General features: G+C 40.8%; 1 protein-coding gene and 1 long non-coding RNA gene across 2 annotated transcripts in view; one reads left to right on the top strand and one right to left on the bottom strand.

Annotated features, from left to right (window-relative positions):
- The window catches only part of ACOT11 (acyl-CoA thioesterase 11), a 166,898-nt gene that overhangs the window by 4,585 nt on the left and 144,207 nt on the right, over positions 1–18,106 (bottom strand). Inside the window, exons 9-14 of the mRNA XM_042462605.1 lie at positions 16,262–16,381; positions 13,246–13,390; positions 11,060–11,115; positions 4,289–4,355; positions 2,697–2,780; positions 1,357–1,490 (exon numbers count right to left, since the gene is read on the bottom strand). Of these exons, the coding sequence (XP_042318539.1) occupies positions 1,357–1,490; positions 2,697–2,780; positions 4,289–4,355; positions 11,060–11,115; positions 13,246–13,390; positions 16,262–16,381 (606 nt within the window). The remainder of the gene's footprint in view (positions 1–1,356; positions 1,491–2,696; positions 2,781–4,288; positions 4,356–11,059; positions 11,116–13,245; positions 13,391–16,261; positions 16,382–18,106) is intronic.
- On the top strand, positions 8,644–17,555 carry LOC121928212. Its single transcript, XR_006103461.1, has 3 exons — positions 8,644–8,722; positions 15,650–15,723; positions 17,364–17,555. It is a non-coding gene; the product is annotated as an uncharacterized LOC121928212 (long non-coding RNA).

The following is an 18,106-nucleotide window of genomic DNA, read 5'->3' as shown; positions in this document are numbered from 1 at the left end:
CTACTGCGGAACATAAGATGAAATCTTTCATCAGATCCATCAGGGTTCCTCTTAGGTTCTAATGGAAGAATTTGTGCAACAGCAACTGAGGTCATATCGGACAACAGAGAAAAACAAATTTACAAAATAACTCTTGAGGTGTTCAGATGTTTAGGATAAGGAGAGAGAGACACATGACAGTAGATCTAGGATCAGTGCAACCTATCTAAGTCAGAGGTGGACAACTCAGAAGAGTTCCAAGACCAGATTTCTGTACTTGGAAACCCCTCAGAGCTAAATGGAGTGCCACAACTTCAAAGCATACAAGCAAATCAGGAGGGGCTATCTAAAAGATAAATGGACACTCCTGGAGGTTTCCATAAAATGCATTTCTCCCTTATCGTTTGGCCAGGAAAAGGGAAGCCCCGGACAGTTCCGAGGTTACAGTGACACATGCCTTGATTACATCCTGTCTCTATTATTATACCACACTCTATGTGGGTCAGCCTTTGGAAACTGTTCAGAAACTTCAACAGGTCCAAAATGTTACAACCAGGTTGCTGACTGGGGCAGGTATAACAATCCAGCTGAAACAACTCCCCTGCCTGCCAATCCATTTCTGGTCAGAAATTCAAAGTGCTGGCTATGACCTTTCAATCCCTACATAGCTTTGGTACAGACTATCTGAAATACCTTATCTACCTCTATAAACCTGCCTGAGCTTTAAGATCTGCAAGGGAGGACTTTCATTTGGTCCCACTACTATCACAGACATGCCTGGCGAGAAAATGAGAGAGTCTTCTTGGTGGCTGACCCTAAGTTGTGTAACTCTTTTCCTTGGGAGTTCTGGCTGGCTTTCCATTTGGTTTTTAATATAATGCAGCACTTGAAGCTTTTAACTGGTGTGGGCGGGTTCTGTTTTATTGTGTTTTATATGTGGTTTTTTAAATTGGTTTTAACTTGCATTTTTACCATGTGCTTTTCAAATAGAAGTTTGGTTTAATTCTGTTTTCGGTTTTGTACAAAGAGTTGTTAATTGTATTGTGTTTTTACACCACCTTGAATCCCATGCTGGGGGAAAGGTGGGATATAAAATAAATAAATAAATAAATAAATAAGAGAGAAAAACATCTTTGAGGGCTACATGTGGCCGCAAGGCTAATATTTGCCCACCACTACCCACATCTGTGTTAGGATACGATTTCTGTAGGGACAGAAAAAAGCCATAAAATGTGATATTGCAAATAGAATCCACTTTGTTCAGAATTTTCACTCTTAGGGCATAAGGATTCCTTATGGTGCAAGACAGGGGACTGGGAATCTCATCCTTAATTGAAGAACATTAGTACCAACCCATCTCTGTTCCTAGGCACTTACGCAAAATGCTTATCCCACTCATGCCTGCGTCGCAGATCTGACAGGAGGAAGCAGGCCTGCATTGCATCAAAACAGATGGTCATCTCCATGCGGATTGAGAGGAACATGTCCTCCTCCAGTATGTACATCTTGAACTTAGGATAAGGCAGACAGAATACAGGAGAGAAAGGTGGTTAAAGCTAAACAGGCATGTTCCACAGAGATTTCCTTGATCACTGTTTCAAGTAAATATAACCAAAGTATTGCCCAACACTGTTTCTACGTTACAAAGAGAAGAAAAGAGAGTGCTTCTTGGAAGCATACTAGAAGGTATGATGGCTGTGCTAAAGAACTGGCCACTCTAGTTTTACCTCCTAACCGGTATCCAAAGTCCGGTCAACTCAGGCATAGAGTTGACCTTGAAATTAATCCACACAAATCAGTATTGTTTGCAGTGTTTAAGATAATTATTGGTGGCTATACAACTGGATTTAGGCAGGGATGAAAAAGTTCAATGTAACCTGTTTAGAACTCTTCAAGATGGTAACTTCCCCACATGAGGATGAGACCCTGCTCTCTCAGCACTTTGGTCTAAACCAGTGCTTGGTTTCAACTAGAGCTGATTTGCTGAATCAATTGCTAAATTGATACTTCTATAAATCCCATTGATTCAATGGTTGTCCTATAGCAGGGCAACTAGCAATTGGATTTAGATGTTGATATGCAGCAACTACATCAAGCAATATCCCTGATAATGTAAGGGTAGCGGAGATAGCCTTACAGTTGAGAAATAATAGGATTTTCATAATATTATGCATGATATGCACTCTAGTACTGCAAAGCAGAAGCAGAAATCTCAGCTGGTGGAGGGAAAGAAGAACTTTCCTGTAATAGCAGAGCATTGCAAAATTTAGGAGGGGGCAGAGAAATATCTTTTGACAGGCATCACAGTGTTATTTAAGAGGACCCTTGGAGATTAGCACAAATGCTAATAGGCACACACATTCCACACATACAGTTTACCATGTTTTTGGTTTTGCTTGCTATGAAAAGATCTGAAGCATGTTAACATCTCAAATTTAACAGCACAGAGTGTTGGAAACCATAACTCCACAGGTTATAATTTTTAACTTTTTTGACCTACAACTCCTAGAACCTTCTAGCTCAAATGGCCACGCATTTGTAAATTTTAAAAGCTCTGCCCCTCATATATTGGTAATGCTAGCTGAGATGATATTGTATCTACAATGACTATCTGTATGGGCAGAGAAACCACTGTGTGGAGAGGTATTTACATTTGGTATCTACCCATGTTCAGCATCCCTGGCTGAATAAAGGTACTTGAGAATGGGATTAGCTACCTTGTCTCTTTCAGACGCAAGCACCCAGTTGGCATTAGCTACTAATGTCTTCAGTGCAGTAACATTGTTGTAACTGAGATAAACCTGCAATAGACACATAAGAAAATACAATGCACAATGATGGCTTCGGATTTTATTTATCAATGCATCCAGCAACAACATGGATTCTCCTTATTCCTTTATCTCCCCTATCCTCTTAACTTCATCTTGTTTAAATTATATGTCTGTGGGTAGGATGGGTTATGAATATTTATCAATACACCTAGGACATGTCAAGTATGCTAGGAATAAATGACAATCATCAGAGGGTGGGTGTATGAATGTTATTTAAAATTTGGCATTGGTGTTGAATTTCACTGAATACTTGCAGGCTCAGAGATTTTTCAGCTTTGAGGATTTCAGCAGAACTTGAAAAAATTCATCACATTTCTCTAGACATTATAGGAAGGCAAGTGCTAGGAATCAGTGAGCATCACTTGAGGCCAGGGTGAGAATTGTACCTCCCATAGATCTGGCTGAACTGCAAGTCCCACCATTCGTCACTATAGACTATGCTGGCTTGGGCTTATAGGAGCTTCAGTTCAGCAACGTTTGGAAGAGTGTACAATTTCCATCTATTATCCAAGGCAAAGGTAACAACATATAAAAGATCCCACCTTCCAATTTCCAGTGCTCTTTCTCCCTCTGCACTATCAAAAATAAATTTATTTATTTATTTATTTAAGAGATTTATATCTCACTTTTCTCCAAAAATGGGATTCAATGCAGAACTAAAACACTGATTACAAACAAATTGTTTAAAAATTAAATATTACTAATATTAAATCATAAGTTAAAAATAGCACAGTTAAAAACAGTAAAAACCATTAAAGCATGAAAACATTAAAAAAGATCTCACTGACTATCCATTTACTAGATCCAGGATAGAAATATTTGGTGGGATTGGGGTGTGTGTGTGTGTGTGTCAAATTTTCACCCACCGAACTCATAATGCACCCCCCGCGCACACACACCCCCCCCACACACAGAGTTTTAAGAGTAGTGAAAACTGGAACCATAAGCAACTGTATATTCATTGTTAGTTTTTTTGGGGGAGGGGAGCAGAGAGGATTTCATAAAGCTAAGGCAAAATAGTTGCTCCTGGAGGCCTCCAGGAACAGCAAAACAGATTTTTATTTTATTTTATTTTATTTTATTGCTTCACAGTCTTTCCCCAGCCTTTGAAAGCACTAGTGAGGCGATAAGCTAGCTTGGAGTCTGATACAATACCCTTTCTAAGACATCAGCAAATACACATCATTTCTATTTACTTTCACCAAGAGGGTCCTGGTTAAGATTTCTGCCACATGGGAAAGCTCTGCTATTGAATTCCACCCTATGAGCAGCAGCACAGCCATGCATCTTTTCCCAGATGTTAAAGAATGTGGATTTGAAGTATCATGGAATACAACATTGGGAGGAGATGTGCAGACATTTGGAAGTAATTTGTATGTGTTGAACATGTCCTTGAACATACAGCCCCTAAATCTAAAGCCACTCAGGGAAAGGTTTGCAACTCATGTGACAACAGGACAGCTCAAAGTTTACTTTACCTTGTTACTTTCATCCCAAGGTACAGACAAAGGTACCTCTGTATGCTTACAGGAAATGACATACTTTCTGTAAAAAGCAAAATAATGCATTGGTTATCATAAAGCTGACTGTAAACAGGAGGTAGTGTTTAGAGGCTTTTTAAAATATGTGCTTAAAGAAATCCACGAATGTGTGCAGAATGTGACTTTCTTCAAAAACTACAAGAATTTTTTAATATTTTAAAAATAGCCACCTGAATAAATTTTGATCCAAATACCAGCAATAAAAAACACAAGAAATCTTTCAAATCTACTAGTAGAGATGGCTTATCAGGTAGGACAACAATATAATGAGCACCATAGATTAAATGTGATTTGGGAAGTCTATATAAGTTTAGGTTCCATGATCAATAAATGAATAATGAGAGTCAAAAGTTTTCACACAAAACAAATTGGCTTGAGATTATGAAGTCAACATAAATAACTGTGGCAAGCCAGTTATAAAAGATTCTAACATCAGCTTCTCTTTATTTGCAGATATGACCTATGGGTAAAAGGAAAGCCTGAGCATGGTGTAGTAGTCTGAGTGTTGGCTTGGACTCTGGGAGACCAGGATTTGAATCTCAGCCATGGAAACTCACGGGGAAACATTGAGCAAGCCTCATGATGAGAGGGTGGCAATGGCAAATCTCTTCTGAATAAATCTTACTGACAAAAACCTATGATAAGTCAAAATTGACTTGAAAGCACATAACAATGGCAAAAGGCCATTAGAGAAAGAAAGCAAAATTGAACCAGTCTGGGAGACAAATTTGGGAGAGAAAACTTCATATGAGAAAATTGAGAGGAAGAAGTGAAAAGTCAGACAGCCAATCTAAGGCGGAAGTAATTAAAATGTTACTTAAAATTATATTATGTTTTTACAAGGCAGGTGTCTGTAATTGTACAAAGTGTTGGGTGACTAGAGGCTGAAGCTCTAAGTTAAATTAGAAAACTGGGAAATGGGTCAAAAGATCTTCCTTTTGGCCTTTTCTAATTGTTTTTCTTAGAATTCCAAAGGTAAAGAAGCAAAGATTAGTAAGTAACTAAAATAAGCTTGCTTACACTTCAAAGAAGCTAGGGGTATAAGTGCTACTAAACTGAGAATAACAGGGAATCCACAGATCCTGGTTTGAAACAAGAGTGAGCTAGCTAAGACCTGGGAGACCAGATGGACACACAACACCTTTCAACTCTAGTGTGGGGGGCACAACCTGCTCAAATTAACTGTCAAGATTTGACTGCTGTTTTTTTTAATTAAGTGAATACCTTTGCCTGCAAACATTTCAGCAGAATGCATCTGTTCTATAGCCTTCTACTAGTCTGCATGTACAATGGGATAAGATTAGCAAACACCAGGCTCAGTTCAAGTTCACTCCTGACCTGCAATCAATTCCATTGCTTCCTATGGATCAAGATTTTGGGATCTTTGGAAGTACTGACACAATATTGCACACTTCACCCCACATATAGTGCATTAGATTCCTTTTCTCTAACTCCACAGGTAAAATAAGTGTTTAAATACCCTAAAGGCACCAGATTCCATTTGATGTTGGAAGCAAAGCAGGGTCATCTCTGGTTAGTACTTGGATGGGAGGCCACAAACTAGACCAGTATATACATGCACAAAGGTAAAACAGAATGTATCTGCACTGCAGGCACACCACTTATATTTAGTTATGTATCTTTTTAGGCCTCCTATCAAACAGAATTTGCTGTATGCAAATGACATCTGTTGAGGTTCAATTTAAAGCCCAGAAGCAGAAAGAAAGAAACAGTCAGGGCCTGAACAGACGGGCCAAAATAAAGCTACTTTGGGTCACTTTGGAGGTATGCTGTTTAAATAACACACACATCTTAAGAGGTCAGAAGCTGTGTCAAAGCTGCACTCCAGTCCTTAGGACTGGAGCATGGCTTTGGTGCGGCTTCTGGCTGTATGCAGCATTTAAACAGCATACCTCCAAAGTGACCCGAAGCAGCTTTATTTTGGCCTGTCTGTTTGGGCCCTCAGTTCAGTCAAGTAAAGTTTGCCAAGCTGTTCTGGAACCAATACTAGTCTTATAGACCCAAGAGGCACAAACATGCAGAGACAGCCAAAAGTGATCTTGGTCTTTGCTCAGCTATATCACTCCTTTACAATCTCATTCTCAGGGTCTACGATAAGAAAACACATTAACAGCAACTATCTAGGACCTTCAAGATGACAGGGCCAAGGTGACGGGGTCCAAGATACCAAATAATAAAGATCTCACCCAAGCTACAAAACTAGAAATATTTAAAATAGATAATCTTGATGACACAATTATCTGACAAGACAAAGTTCATAGGTAACCTGAAAAAGGAGATTCAGAGATAACACATCAACCCACATATAACTTCTCCAGGAACAGAATGTTCCCATATTCCTTTCCATAATAGAAGGTACTTAAGTATTAACACAGGCCTCAGCATTATGGAGTTCTAACATCATAAATGCTGCATCCAGGCAGATATTAATGCTATGATGCATATATTATTGTTTAGATTGTAACCCTATGGCTCTATTCTATTTCTGTCCTGTGTTTCATGTAGTACAATACAGTGCCTTTGTTTTATTTTAGGCCTCTGAAAAATAAATATGAACAACAAGTTCCTTGCAGTTGCATCCTATAAAACCAGTTCTAATATAAAACAAAGTAAAACGACAACTTTAGGACCCAAATTTTAACAACTGCTTTTAAGTCACCTAAAGCACTTGAATCCAGCATACCAATCTGGCCCTCTGAAAGAAGTACCAGTGGGTGGGAGAAGGAAGTGGGAGGAAGAATTGAGAGGAAGGTAATATACCTTCACATTGCAATATATGCACGGGCTCTTTTTATTCGCATTATAAAGCAGTCTGGCGTGCACTCTGCACAGCATATAGATAGGGTTGCCATCCCTGAGGACCTCCAAACCGGGAAAAATGTAGGACAAGGTTTTAAAATGGAGGACCTTTTTTTTTAAAATTTCCTGGCCAGGAATTTTTTTTTAAAAGGTCCTACATTTTAAAACCTTGTCCTCCTTCCCGGCTTGGGAGGAAGCCTCGGCCTCCTCTCAGGCCGGGAAGGGGCGCGGGGGCCGCCCGTCATCGCGGCCATCGCCACGGTGGCAAGCGGCCTCCTCCTCCTCCCAGGCCCTGGTGAGGCCTTGGAGGACTCCGCGATCGCGGAGCCGCCCCCAGGGCCTCGCTGGGGGGGAATCCCAGGGGCGGGGCCAAACCAGGGCGGGACTGTGCGGACCCGCCCCAAACCGGGAAAGTCCTGCCCCCAGGCGGGATATGGCAGCCCTACATATAGACTAAAAAATTGCATGTTGGCTCCTCCACATGAAGCAATTGACACAAGAGACTGCTAGAGGTTGTGAGATTTGTTGCTATAGTTCTGTGTCTGTCTGTCTGTGTGCGTGTTTTAAATCCTGTCAACATTTCTGTTGTCCTGTACTAACTTCTGGCAATTCACAGCATGAGCTGCAACATTTTATTCATATGACTCAATGTTTTTTTAAATTCTAAGTCATAATGAAGCATCATTGACTTCCCTTTTCTCTCTAAAAAAAATCCCATTTTGCTACAAATGGCCTCCCAAAAAGAATGAAATGATAACAACCAGGACAACACAAGAAGCTATACTGGAGTATTTAGGCTTCTTTAGACCAATCTGCAAAAGCTCTGTGGTGGCAGAAACCTCTGGCTATCATGGCAGGGGTATTCTGGAAGTTAAGAGTCCAAAAATGTAGCTTTTTCAAGTTTTGACTTCAGACCTCAGATGTCTACACTTACTCTCCTCTCCACTGCAGAACTCTCCAAACCATTAGGATAAATGAAATTGTCCTGTAGCTTATTTTACTGCTCCATCTGCTACACTCTCTAGACAGGACTCTCTAGCTGTGGTTTACAAGCAGATACACGACAGCAGCAGAGACAAACAGCTGAGCAACAAAGATGTCAAAGAAAGGGGGAAGCTTCTAACCAAGAAGATGCCATGAACCCCTAAGTCAGAGTACTCATTTTACAGTAGCATTGTGTTTATGATACTCTAATCTCACAGTGTTCATTGTTCTTCTTTCCTCCTCAAGCCTGCCTTCTCTCAGTGCTCTCAAGAGAGTGCATTGATCTGGCATTAATGCCCTGAGAACCGTGGCCTTAAGGATAATGCATGCGGTCTCTGCCTGTGTTCTGTCATAAATTATGAATTAGAGACAACTGAACAACAAGGCTATAAATACGCTATGAGGTTTTAGTGACATAACAGGAGGCAAACTGAAGGGGTCTCTGATGTCACCGCAAGGCAAAAATGGAAGGAAAATATAGCATGGCGCTGAAGAGGATTTGTTTTATAAATAGGAATTGTTGAGGAACAAAGAAACAGACTGGGGAGGCATAAAGCAGGGAAGGAGGTAACTTTATTTTATCTTTATACTATCTTTGCTGATAATGTTTGCCTCATGCTTTTCAGTTCTTCCATGATAACTTTTCCTTTGTGCTTCCTTAAGTGTTCTACCTTCCTGATAAGTCTTGCTATTAGAAACCAAACTTAGAAAAGTTACCTTTTTGGACTGTAGCTCCCAGAATCCCTCAGGCAGCATTGTAACTGGTCAAGCTGGCTTAGGGAATCTGGCAAAAGTAGTCCAAAAATGTAATTTATTAGAACACTATAGATTGGATACTATCCAATAATTTTGTGGCTATGGTGGCCTCCTCTCCACCTTGGCTCCCTCCAGCAACTCAGCAAAATTTTGATTCAAAAATATTTTGTGATAGTATACTGTAAGATATGCATTTCTAAGTATCTTAACATTCCCCCCTCCCTTTTCTTATAAAGAGAGGGAACTTCTTTTCATTGTTGAAATGCTGGCCAGCATGTCACCAATGTCCACAAAAAACCTCCAGCATTGAAAGAATGGTGGTGGTATGGTTTGAACAGTTTTCAGATACTGTACAGCTGGAGTCCGTTCAAGCTGTCTATTTATACTGAGTCTTAATGCCAGACTATTTTCAATGCTATAGCTCAGCTTTAGAATGTGAATTAATAAGAAAATGTGCTTCTGAGCATATGCAAAGCACCTGTCCATCATTAGTGAGCAAAAAAGGTTTGAGGGGGGAAGGAATCCCTTACATTATCATAATCAAGCTCTTTGAGGGTAGAAATGTAATACTATATAGAGATATTTAGCGCTTGATTCTACATATCTGAGATTAAGGTTAGGTCTGAAATGTCCCAAAGTGTTGCTTCAAGTTTGGTTTGAGTCCCAGGATCATTTAGAGTTCATCGTTCAATGTATTTTCCTGAGCCAAATTAATATCAAACACCTCAGTGTTTGCACCTAACCTTTGTTGATTTCAATGAATTGAAGAAACTAAAATGGATATATGCAAGAGAAAATGGGCATGAAAGACTCCTGGTTGCATAAGCAAAGGCCCTCCACACATTCAGCAGATCTCATGTTGGTAGCTAACAAATCATGTAGCCTCCAATATTTCATGATTTTGACAATCCCTTCTCCCCAAGATGTGGACATTTCGGACCCTTGAACCTTAGGCATTCTGATGACAGGACACTTTCTGCTCTTCTGCCTGACTCACCAAAAAGGACTAGGGTGGGCATAGAATCACAGAGTTGGAAGAGACCACAAGGGCAAATCAGTCCAACTCCCTGCTGTGCAAAAATATACAATTGAAGCACACCCGATAGATGGGCATCCAGCTTCTGTTTAAAAACCTCCAAAGGAGGAGTCTCCATCACATTCCAAGGGAGCATGTTCCACTGTCCAACAGCTCTTACCATCAGGAAGTTCTTCCTAATGTTTAGGTGAAATCTCTTTTCCCATAGTTTGAATCCACTGCTCTGTATCTGGAGCAACAGAAAACAAGCTTGGTCCATCCTCAATATGACATCCCTTCAAATATTTAAACATGGCCATTACGTGTCAATCCTTAAGCTTCTCTTCTCCAGGCTAAACATGTCCAGCTCCTTAAGCCTCTCCTTATAGGATATGGCTTCCAGACCTTTCACCATTTTGGTCACTCTCCTCTGGACGTGTTTCAATTTGTCAATATCCTTCTTGAATTGTGGTGCCTAGAACTGGACACAGTATTCCAAGTGAGGTCTGACCAAAGCAGAATAGAGTGGTACTATTACTTCCTTTGATCTAGGCACTATATTCCTGTTCATGCAACCTAGAATCATATTGGGGTTTTTAGCTGCTGCATCACACTGCTGACTCATGTTCAACTTGTAAGCTACTAAGATTCCTAGAACCCTTTCACATGTACTGTTGTTAAGCCAGGTGTCACCCATCCTATATCTGTGCGTTTCATTTTTTCTGTGTAAATGCAGTATCTTATATTTCTCCCCATTGAAATTCATTTTGTCAGTTTTGGCTAAGCTTTCTAATATGTTAAAGTCATTCTAAATTTTGATCCTATCCTCTGAGGTATTAGCTATCCCTCCTCATTTGGTGTCATCCACAAATTTGGTACCCCTGCTATATTCAACAAGGCTGCCCTAGTCCTTTTGTGGAGTCAGGCAAAGGAGTGTAGCTACAATCAATTTCTTACATGTGAACATAATTATATCTTCAGGAATGTCCCATGGGGGAGGAATTATATGCGGTCATAGTTAAAACTTTACATTCCTCACATCTTTCACAGGAATTGAGGGGCAGGGGCATTGCAAGGAGGGGAAAGAGTGATTGTAAGGAAACTGCCAGACAATACCCATTTTTTTCACCTACCTGTCAAGTCTAATTTTTTGTCTAGCGCTAGCTTCTTTAAACCGTCTTTCTCCATCCTGTTGAAGAGAAATAAGATTTTGAAGATTTATAAAACATGCACAGGAACAAAAAAGAGGCCATTAAATAGTAATAAAAAACCTCAGCCAGATGTGAGGATTTAATTCAAAAGCATTCAGGTTTACCCTGTTTATCTGGCAATGAAATTTATAGGACAAAAGACTTTCTTTCAGGTTGGATTCACTGGCAGGTGGCCGGTGCAGCAACATGGTGATTATCAGAGGGATTGGCAACCAAGTGTTAAGAATGTGGAATACTCCTGTCAGTCAGCCACATCCTCCTCCACAAAACTCCATACTGTTCCCTTCCACTCCCTCCCAGTTTTCTATTTCCCTGCCAACAGATGGTCAGCATTCCATTGGCATTGAACAGATTCAGGACAAGAACCAATGCACTTCTGTTGTTGCTGTGTGGCTCCAAGTCATTCCCAACTCATGGGGCTTTCTTGACAAGATTTGTTCAGGGAGAGATTGCCTTTATCTTTCTTTGAGACTGAGACGTTTATCACACTAGTGAGATCCTGTGGGCAAACGGGATTTAAACCCGATTTAACGTGAAGGAAACCTAGAAATGCCCAAAGTTTTTCACACGACATCGCAGTTAGTGTGCAATAACACGAAGTTAACCCGCAGTTAAAGTGGAGAAAACCAGCAGCTTTTCAAATCTGGTTGAGTTCCGAATTTGAAAGCTGCTGGTTTCCTCCACTTTAACTGTGGATTAATTTTGCACTATTGCACTTTGGCGCCATTTCAGTGTGAAAAACTAACCAAATTTACAAGTCTCCTTTAAATTTGAATGTAGTTTAACTCCCGTTTAACTCCTGTTTGCCTGTGGAAACTCGCTAGTGTGATAAACTTCTTAGAGAGTGTGATTCGCCCAAGGTCACTCAGTGGGTTTCTATGACTAAGCGGAGATTTGAACCCTGGTCTCCAGAGTCATAGTCTGATGCTCAAACCTCTACACCACATTGGCTCTCAATGTACTTTTAGAATAGTGTAAATATACACTAGCAACATTTAGATCCCATAGTTGTACAGCTGACTGCATGCCAGGAACCACAAGCCTTTAGCTCACCCATTGTTAACATTTGATTATCTCCTCACCCACCAAGCCAAAGGTGAGAGAGAATGGATTTGCAGAATGAGTCTACAAATATCATCCCCACTATAGCCAATCTTTGAAAAAGTGTGATAGAATGATAGAGTTGCAAGAGACCACAAGGGCTATCCTGTCCAAGCCCATCATGTTTGGGAGAGGCTATTTTCTGAAATGGCACATGACAGAAATGACTTCTGCTCATGTACTGCTATTTAAAAAGTCTCTTCCTGGGCCTAAAATGGACCAGGAAAGCCCCAAAATATGGTAAGAAGGCCCCCCATGTCCCCTAGAGTCATTTGGGTGCATTTGGGGGGGGGGGAGAACATTTTGATATTTTTGTTTTTGCAAGAGGGTGCAGTGGAAGGTAGGGTTCCCGAGCGTCTCCAGAGTGGGCTAATATGCCCCTCTAGCCTTCCTTAGTTGCCCACCCATGATTTATACATGCCACATTTCTGAAACCAACCAAGGCAGTGTACAGAAAATTGATAAAAATTGATAAAATAAAACAATAATCAGATAATAACACAGTAAATAACCAAACAGGGCATTAAGATCCATGACAAGATTGCTTAAAATTCACTTTAGATAGTCCACAAAATGTGTGTGGACTACCTATAACTCCAAACGGAGTACACTCCAGAGTTTGGAAGCAAACAAAGAGAGAGAAAGAGCTAGGGAATATCTATGACTGCAGGTTATATTTAATTTGGACCTTAAAAGTTTTTAATCTGATGAGGATGACATCTATGTCAGTGCAATGTACAGTCCACAGCAGCAGGAAACAAATGTGCTGAACTGCAATTATCTGTCAAATATGAAGTTCAGCCTTTAAATCATGGTTATCGTGCATCAGTTAAACTTCTTGAAGTGATTTTTCTGCCTCCCAAGTACACATGAATCAAATTCTCAAGATGGTCCCAAGAAGACAGCAGATTTTATATGTCTCTACTTTTAGGGGGAAGAAACTCATCTGATTCAAGACCATTACTTATCACTTTTGAAGCCAAACAGTACTATTTTCCACTTCTTACCCCTGGTTCTGGTTTCAGCAACGGGAGTGTTCGTGGCTGTCCCTTTTCATTCAAAACTACAAAAGTCATAAAGGCACTGTTAATGTGTCTTCGGCTGACTTCCATTTCATGTCGATAGGCCTCTACGCACACCCCAACCTCCATGCTGGAATGAAGAACATATTTTTTAAAGCTACTGCAGCAGAATCCTAAAAGTACACTTATAAGTTGGTTTAAACTGCTTGTCTTATCTGTTGGGCTATACAAAGGTGCATGTGTGATAACAGAGTCACCACCATTGGTACCAAAACAAAGGTCATTTTGTTTTGGACAAAATCCCTCAGCTACTTTGAGTGCCTCCTAAACAAACACTTGGGTTTTCTGCATTTTATGCTCTAGAATGCACATCTATGAACTGACTGTGACCAAACTTGATCTTTACACTTAGGATGACATCAAATCATTTATGCAAATTCAGGACTGATTAGCAAACTTCCTTTTTTTTCTGTGTTTCCTCCTACTTCTTTGGATGAACTCTCTACACTTCTGAACTCTTGTAAACCTGCAACCTGTTCTCTTGATCCAATTCCTACTCGTCTTTTAATTTCTATAGCTCCCTCTTTTCTGCCCTTGCTTCTCCATATCTTCAATCTCTCTCTCTCTACAGGCTCCTTCCCGTCGGACTTCAAACATGCCCTCATTTCCCCAATTCTGAAAAAACCTTCTCTTGACCCCCTCCTCTTTGTCTAGCTATCGTCCAATTTCTCTTCTTCTCTTTCTTTCTAAAGTTTTGGAATGGGTTGTTTATTCTCGCTGTCTTGAGGTTCTTGAAGCCAACTCCATTCTCGATCCCTTTCAGTCTGGTTTCCACCCAAGGCATTCCACAGAGACAGCCCTCACTAAGATCTCAAATGACCTTTTACAGACCAAGGCTAATGGCCTTTACTCTGTTCTCATCCTTCTCGATTTGTCTGCAGCCTTTGACACCGTTGATCACTGTCTCTTAGTTGACATACTCTCTGACCTTGGGTTCTCAGACTCTGTTCTCGACTGGTTTAGATCTTATTTGTCTGGCAGATCTTTTGAAGTGGTTGCAGGTGGTCAGACTTCTTCTCCTGTTCCCTTATCTGTTGGAGTTCCCCAGGGCTCTGTTCTGGGTCCCCTTCTGTTTTCTCTCTACACACTGTCCTTAGGTAAACTCATTAGCTCTTTTGGTTTCTCCTACCATCTGTATGCCGATGACACCCAGCTGTATCTTTCCATCCCTGACCTTTCTCCAAGGCTTGAACAGCAACTTTCGTCCTCTCGCAGTTGTCTCGCAGTGGATGTGCCATCGGCGTTTGAAGCTCAACATGTCCAAGACAGAGCTTCTTGTCTTTCCTCCTAAGTCTGCCCTTCAACACTCCTTTTCTGTCTCCGTTGACAACATTTCTATTCAACCAGTCCAGCAAGCCTGCGGTCTTGGTTTTATCTTTGATTCTTCTCTGTCGTGTATCCCGCAGATCCAGACCACAGCCAAGGCTTGCCGATTCTTACTATACAATATTGCCAAAATCCAACCTTATCTCTCCGCCTCTTCTGCCAAGATCCTGGTCCATGCCCTTGTGGTCTCACGACTTGATTACTGTAATGTTCTCCTAGCTGGGCTTCCTCTTTCTCATCTCCGTTCTTTAATCTCTGTCCAGCATTCAGCTGCACGCATTATCACATGCTCCCACCGCTCTGACCACATCTCTCCTGTGCTGGCATCCCTTCACTGGCTCCCCCTCCCTTTCCGCATTCAGTACAAGCTCCTGCTGTCGACATTTAAAGCCCTCCATGGACTGGCCCCTCCTTACTTATCAGACCTTCCCACTAGGGCCCTCCGTTCTGGTAGTCAAGGTCTGCTGTCCCAGCCCATGATTTCCTCTGCCCCATCTCGAATTCGCCCCTTTTCACTCGCTGCCCCTCACTCCTGGAACCTTCTTCCCCCGCGAGCAAGAGCCATCACTTCTTTAACCAGCTTCAAAACGGAGCTGAAGACCATCCTGTTCAGAGAAACGTTCCCAGGCATTGCATAATTGTCACTTGCTATTTCATGTTCCTTTGTTGCCTGTTTTATTGAATCATTTCCTGTATTGCTATGTCCTCCCTCCAGTCCATCTCCCCTGATCCAGGCCTCAGAGGTAGAGAAGAACTGTTGGCCCTCATCCCCTTCCCCTTCTCCTTTTGTGTCGTGTCTTTTTAGATTGTAAGCCTTAGGGCAGGAAACCGTCCAATTAAAAAGATTGTATGTACAGCGCTGTGTAAATTTACAGCGCTTTATAAATAAAGGTTAATAATAATAATAATAATTTTGAAAAAAATGTTTTGGGTTCATTTTGCATGCAATTTGGTGTTACATTTTATGGATTGTAGATGCTGATATTAACATTTTTATTACTAGACTCTATCTCAAGAGTGACAGCAGTGATATCCTGATAGCAGTGAAATCATTAACATCAAGCCAGATAACACCAGGTAAATGTCCTAGTACAATATATTGTGAGCAGCAGTAATGGATGATAATTTACAAGGGCCTTTTTGTTATCTCTGCTTCTTATGGAACTGCCAATTTATTGGAATTCATTAATGTATAATTTTGAAAGAACATATGCTAACTTGCTTCTACACAGAGCTGAGTTCTATCTTTTGACTAATTCTGAAACTTTACACAATTGTGACAATTTCACTCACTTCTGAAATCATTTACCTGCCCCATTTTGAATAATATTATATCTCCCAAGCTTATGTTTAAACAATTCTGCACTTGTTCTTCTGAGAAATGTAGAATGGTTTAATTTAGAAAATCAAGAAAAATTACTTCTGAGCTCTGATCCACATCCATTAGTTAGATTAGAGTGACCTTCCTCAACATGATGGCCTATAGATGCTTTGGATTGCAACTCCCATCATTCCTGGTCATGGGCCACAGTGGCTGAAGCTGATGGGAGTTAATCCATGGCATCTGGAGTACACTGTATTTGGGAAGGCTGCTACAAGGGTTTAAAAGGCAGACCTGTACTTGAATGCATTGTTGACAATGGCCTTGAACAGGAGGCGGTCCCCAACTTGAGATGGACCTCGAAAATGGAACATTTCAATTGTCTTCAGGGTAGGATGTGAATGGCACAGTCGGCTACAATTGAAAAGAGAAATAAATTTAATAATATTCCAAGAATTTTTTAAAAAAATCAAACTGATATGCATAATCCATTCATTTTTGCAGAACCAACTACTCAGCTATTATTATGAATTAGGTGTCTCCACATGGAGGACTCTTAGCAGAGCTCAGAAAAGTTACTTTTTGGACTACAAAGCACAGAATGGCTGGGGGATTCTGGCACTTTCTCAAGCACCGGTCCTTAGTTCTATTGATACAAAGTGATTGTGCAGCTACTCTGTCTTTCTTCTTCAACAAGTTGGTTGTGGTTATGAAAAATGACAGAATAAGCAGCAGGAAGGCACAGGAGAGCTACTAAGTGAGCCACTGTGAACTTTGAACCAGGCAGGGCAACTACATAGCAAAAGCTTTGTCTGAAAACACAGTTAGTAACAGGTGATACTCTTGCAAATTCAGTTGGTTTGCCATTTACCCCAAACAAACTCAAACTTTGTGTGAAACAGCAAGACCTAGATATCAAGACAAGCTAGATTTCCCCAGGCTTCTTCTTATGGAGAATATCTCTGTCAGGTCACAAGACCCTGAGAGTTTCCAACAACAAGTGAGTGCAGGTATGCTGTGAGAGAGCGTGTCCCCCCCCTTTTTTTTTTTTACTTCTCTTTATCACAATTTTATAACCCACCTCCTCAGATTTCATGAAGACACAGTGCCACCTAAAGGAGAGCAGCCAGCTTGTCTCTAATTAAAGTGAATGCCTTTGGATTATCAATATTTTCAAGGGGACTGGGATTCTGCTTCTTTATAGGGAGAAGGCAAGGGCTAGAAAGAGAGGGTGACATGTATAATGGAAACACATGTCTGCAGCACTTTGGCTCGGATATTCTCGGAACTGTAGACCCTTGCAATAACTTTTCCAAGCTCTGAGTAGAAGAAAGGTCAGCAACTCATATTCTTCCGTCACATTTGTCTTTATTCCTTTATTCCTTTGTCTAAATAGAGGGTCTCTGTCTCACAGAACAACACATGAAAAGGAGCACTGTTTTGCTTTTGAAGGAACAAAGAAAAGTGTGATGGCCAAACGATTAGTATGCCACTGACCCAAACTGGTTACATCAGGACTGGGGGAAAAGAAGACCTGATGTTAGACAGAAACACAGTGTCAAAAGGAGCTCCAACTCTGCAAGCTCAAGGAAATAGGTAAGGAGTCCAGGAGATGAATTAATTAGAATTTCTACTAAAGGTGTAGCGTATTAAGGTTTGAACTGTTTATGGAGGTGGTTGTGTAACAACTTATTGCCTCCAATCAGCCTAATCAGTTGCAGCCAAACCTCGATCTAAACTTACACAAAGTTCACAGCAAGACAGGATTAAAATGTAGATTTGGTTGAACAGTAAAACAAATTGTAGTGACAAAATCTAGACCAAAGTAGGGAATGAGTGGCCTCCAGATGTTCAACTGTAACTCCCACCATCCTCTACCACTATTCTGGGTAGAGCTGATGGGAGTTGCAGTCCAATGACATCTGGAGTCACAATTTGCCCACTCTTGGCACAGAGGACAGGGAGGGTTTAAAACAAAACTAACGTAGATTTACCAAATTTAAGGCAAGCCAGTGTTCCAATCATACTTCAGATGACTTGATCTGTTGCTAAAATTTATACATATCTTTTCTGCCCTTTACATTTTCTTTATTCTCTCAATCATTCATCACTGGGTACCACTGATACTCACATAATTGT

Source organism: Sceloporus undulatus, chromosome 4 (assembly GCF_019175285.1).
Source record: "Sceloporus undulatus isolate JIND9_A2432 ecotype Alabama chromosome 4, SceUnd_v1.1, whole genome shotgun sequence".
Lineage (NCBI taxonomy): Eukaryota > Metazoa > Chordata > Lepidosauria > Squamata > Phrynosomatidae > Sceloporus > Sceloporus undulatus.
The sequence above is the reverse complement of the archived record's forward strand: the minus strand, read 5'-3'. Positions and strand labels throughout refer to the sequence as shown.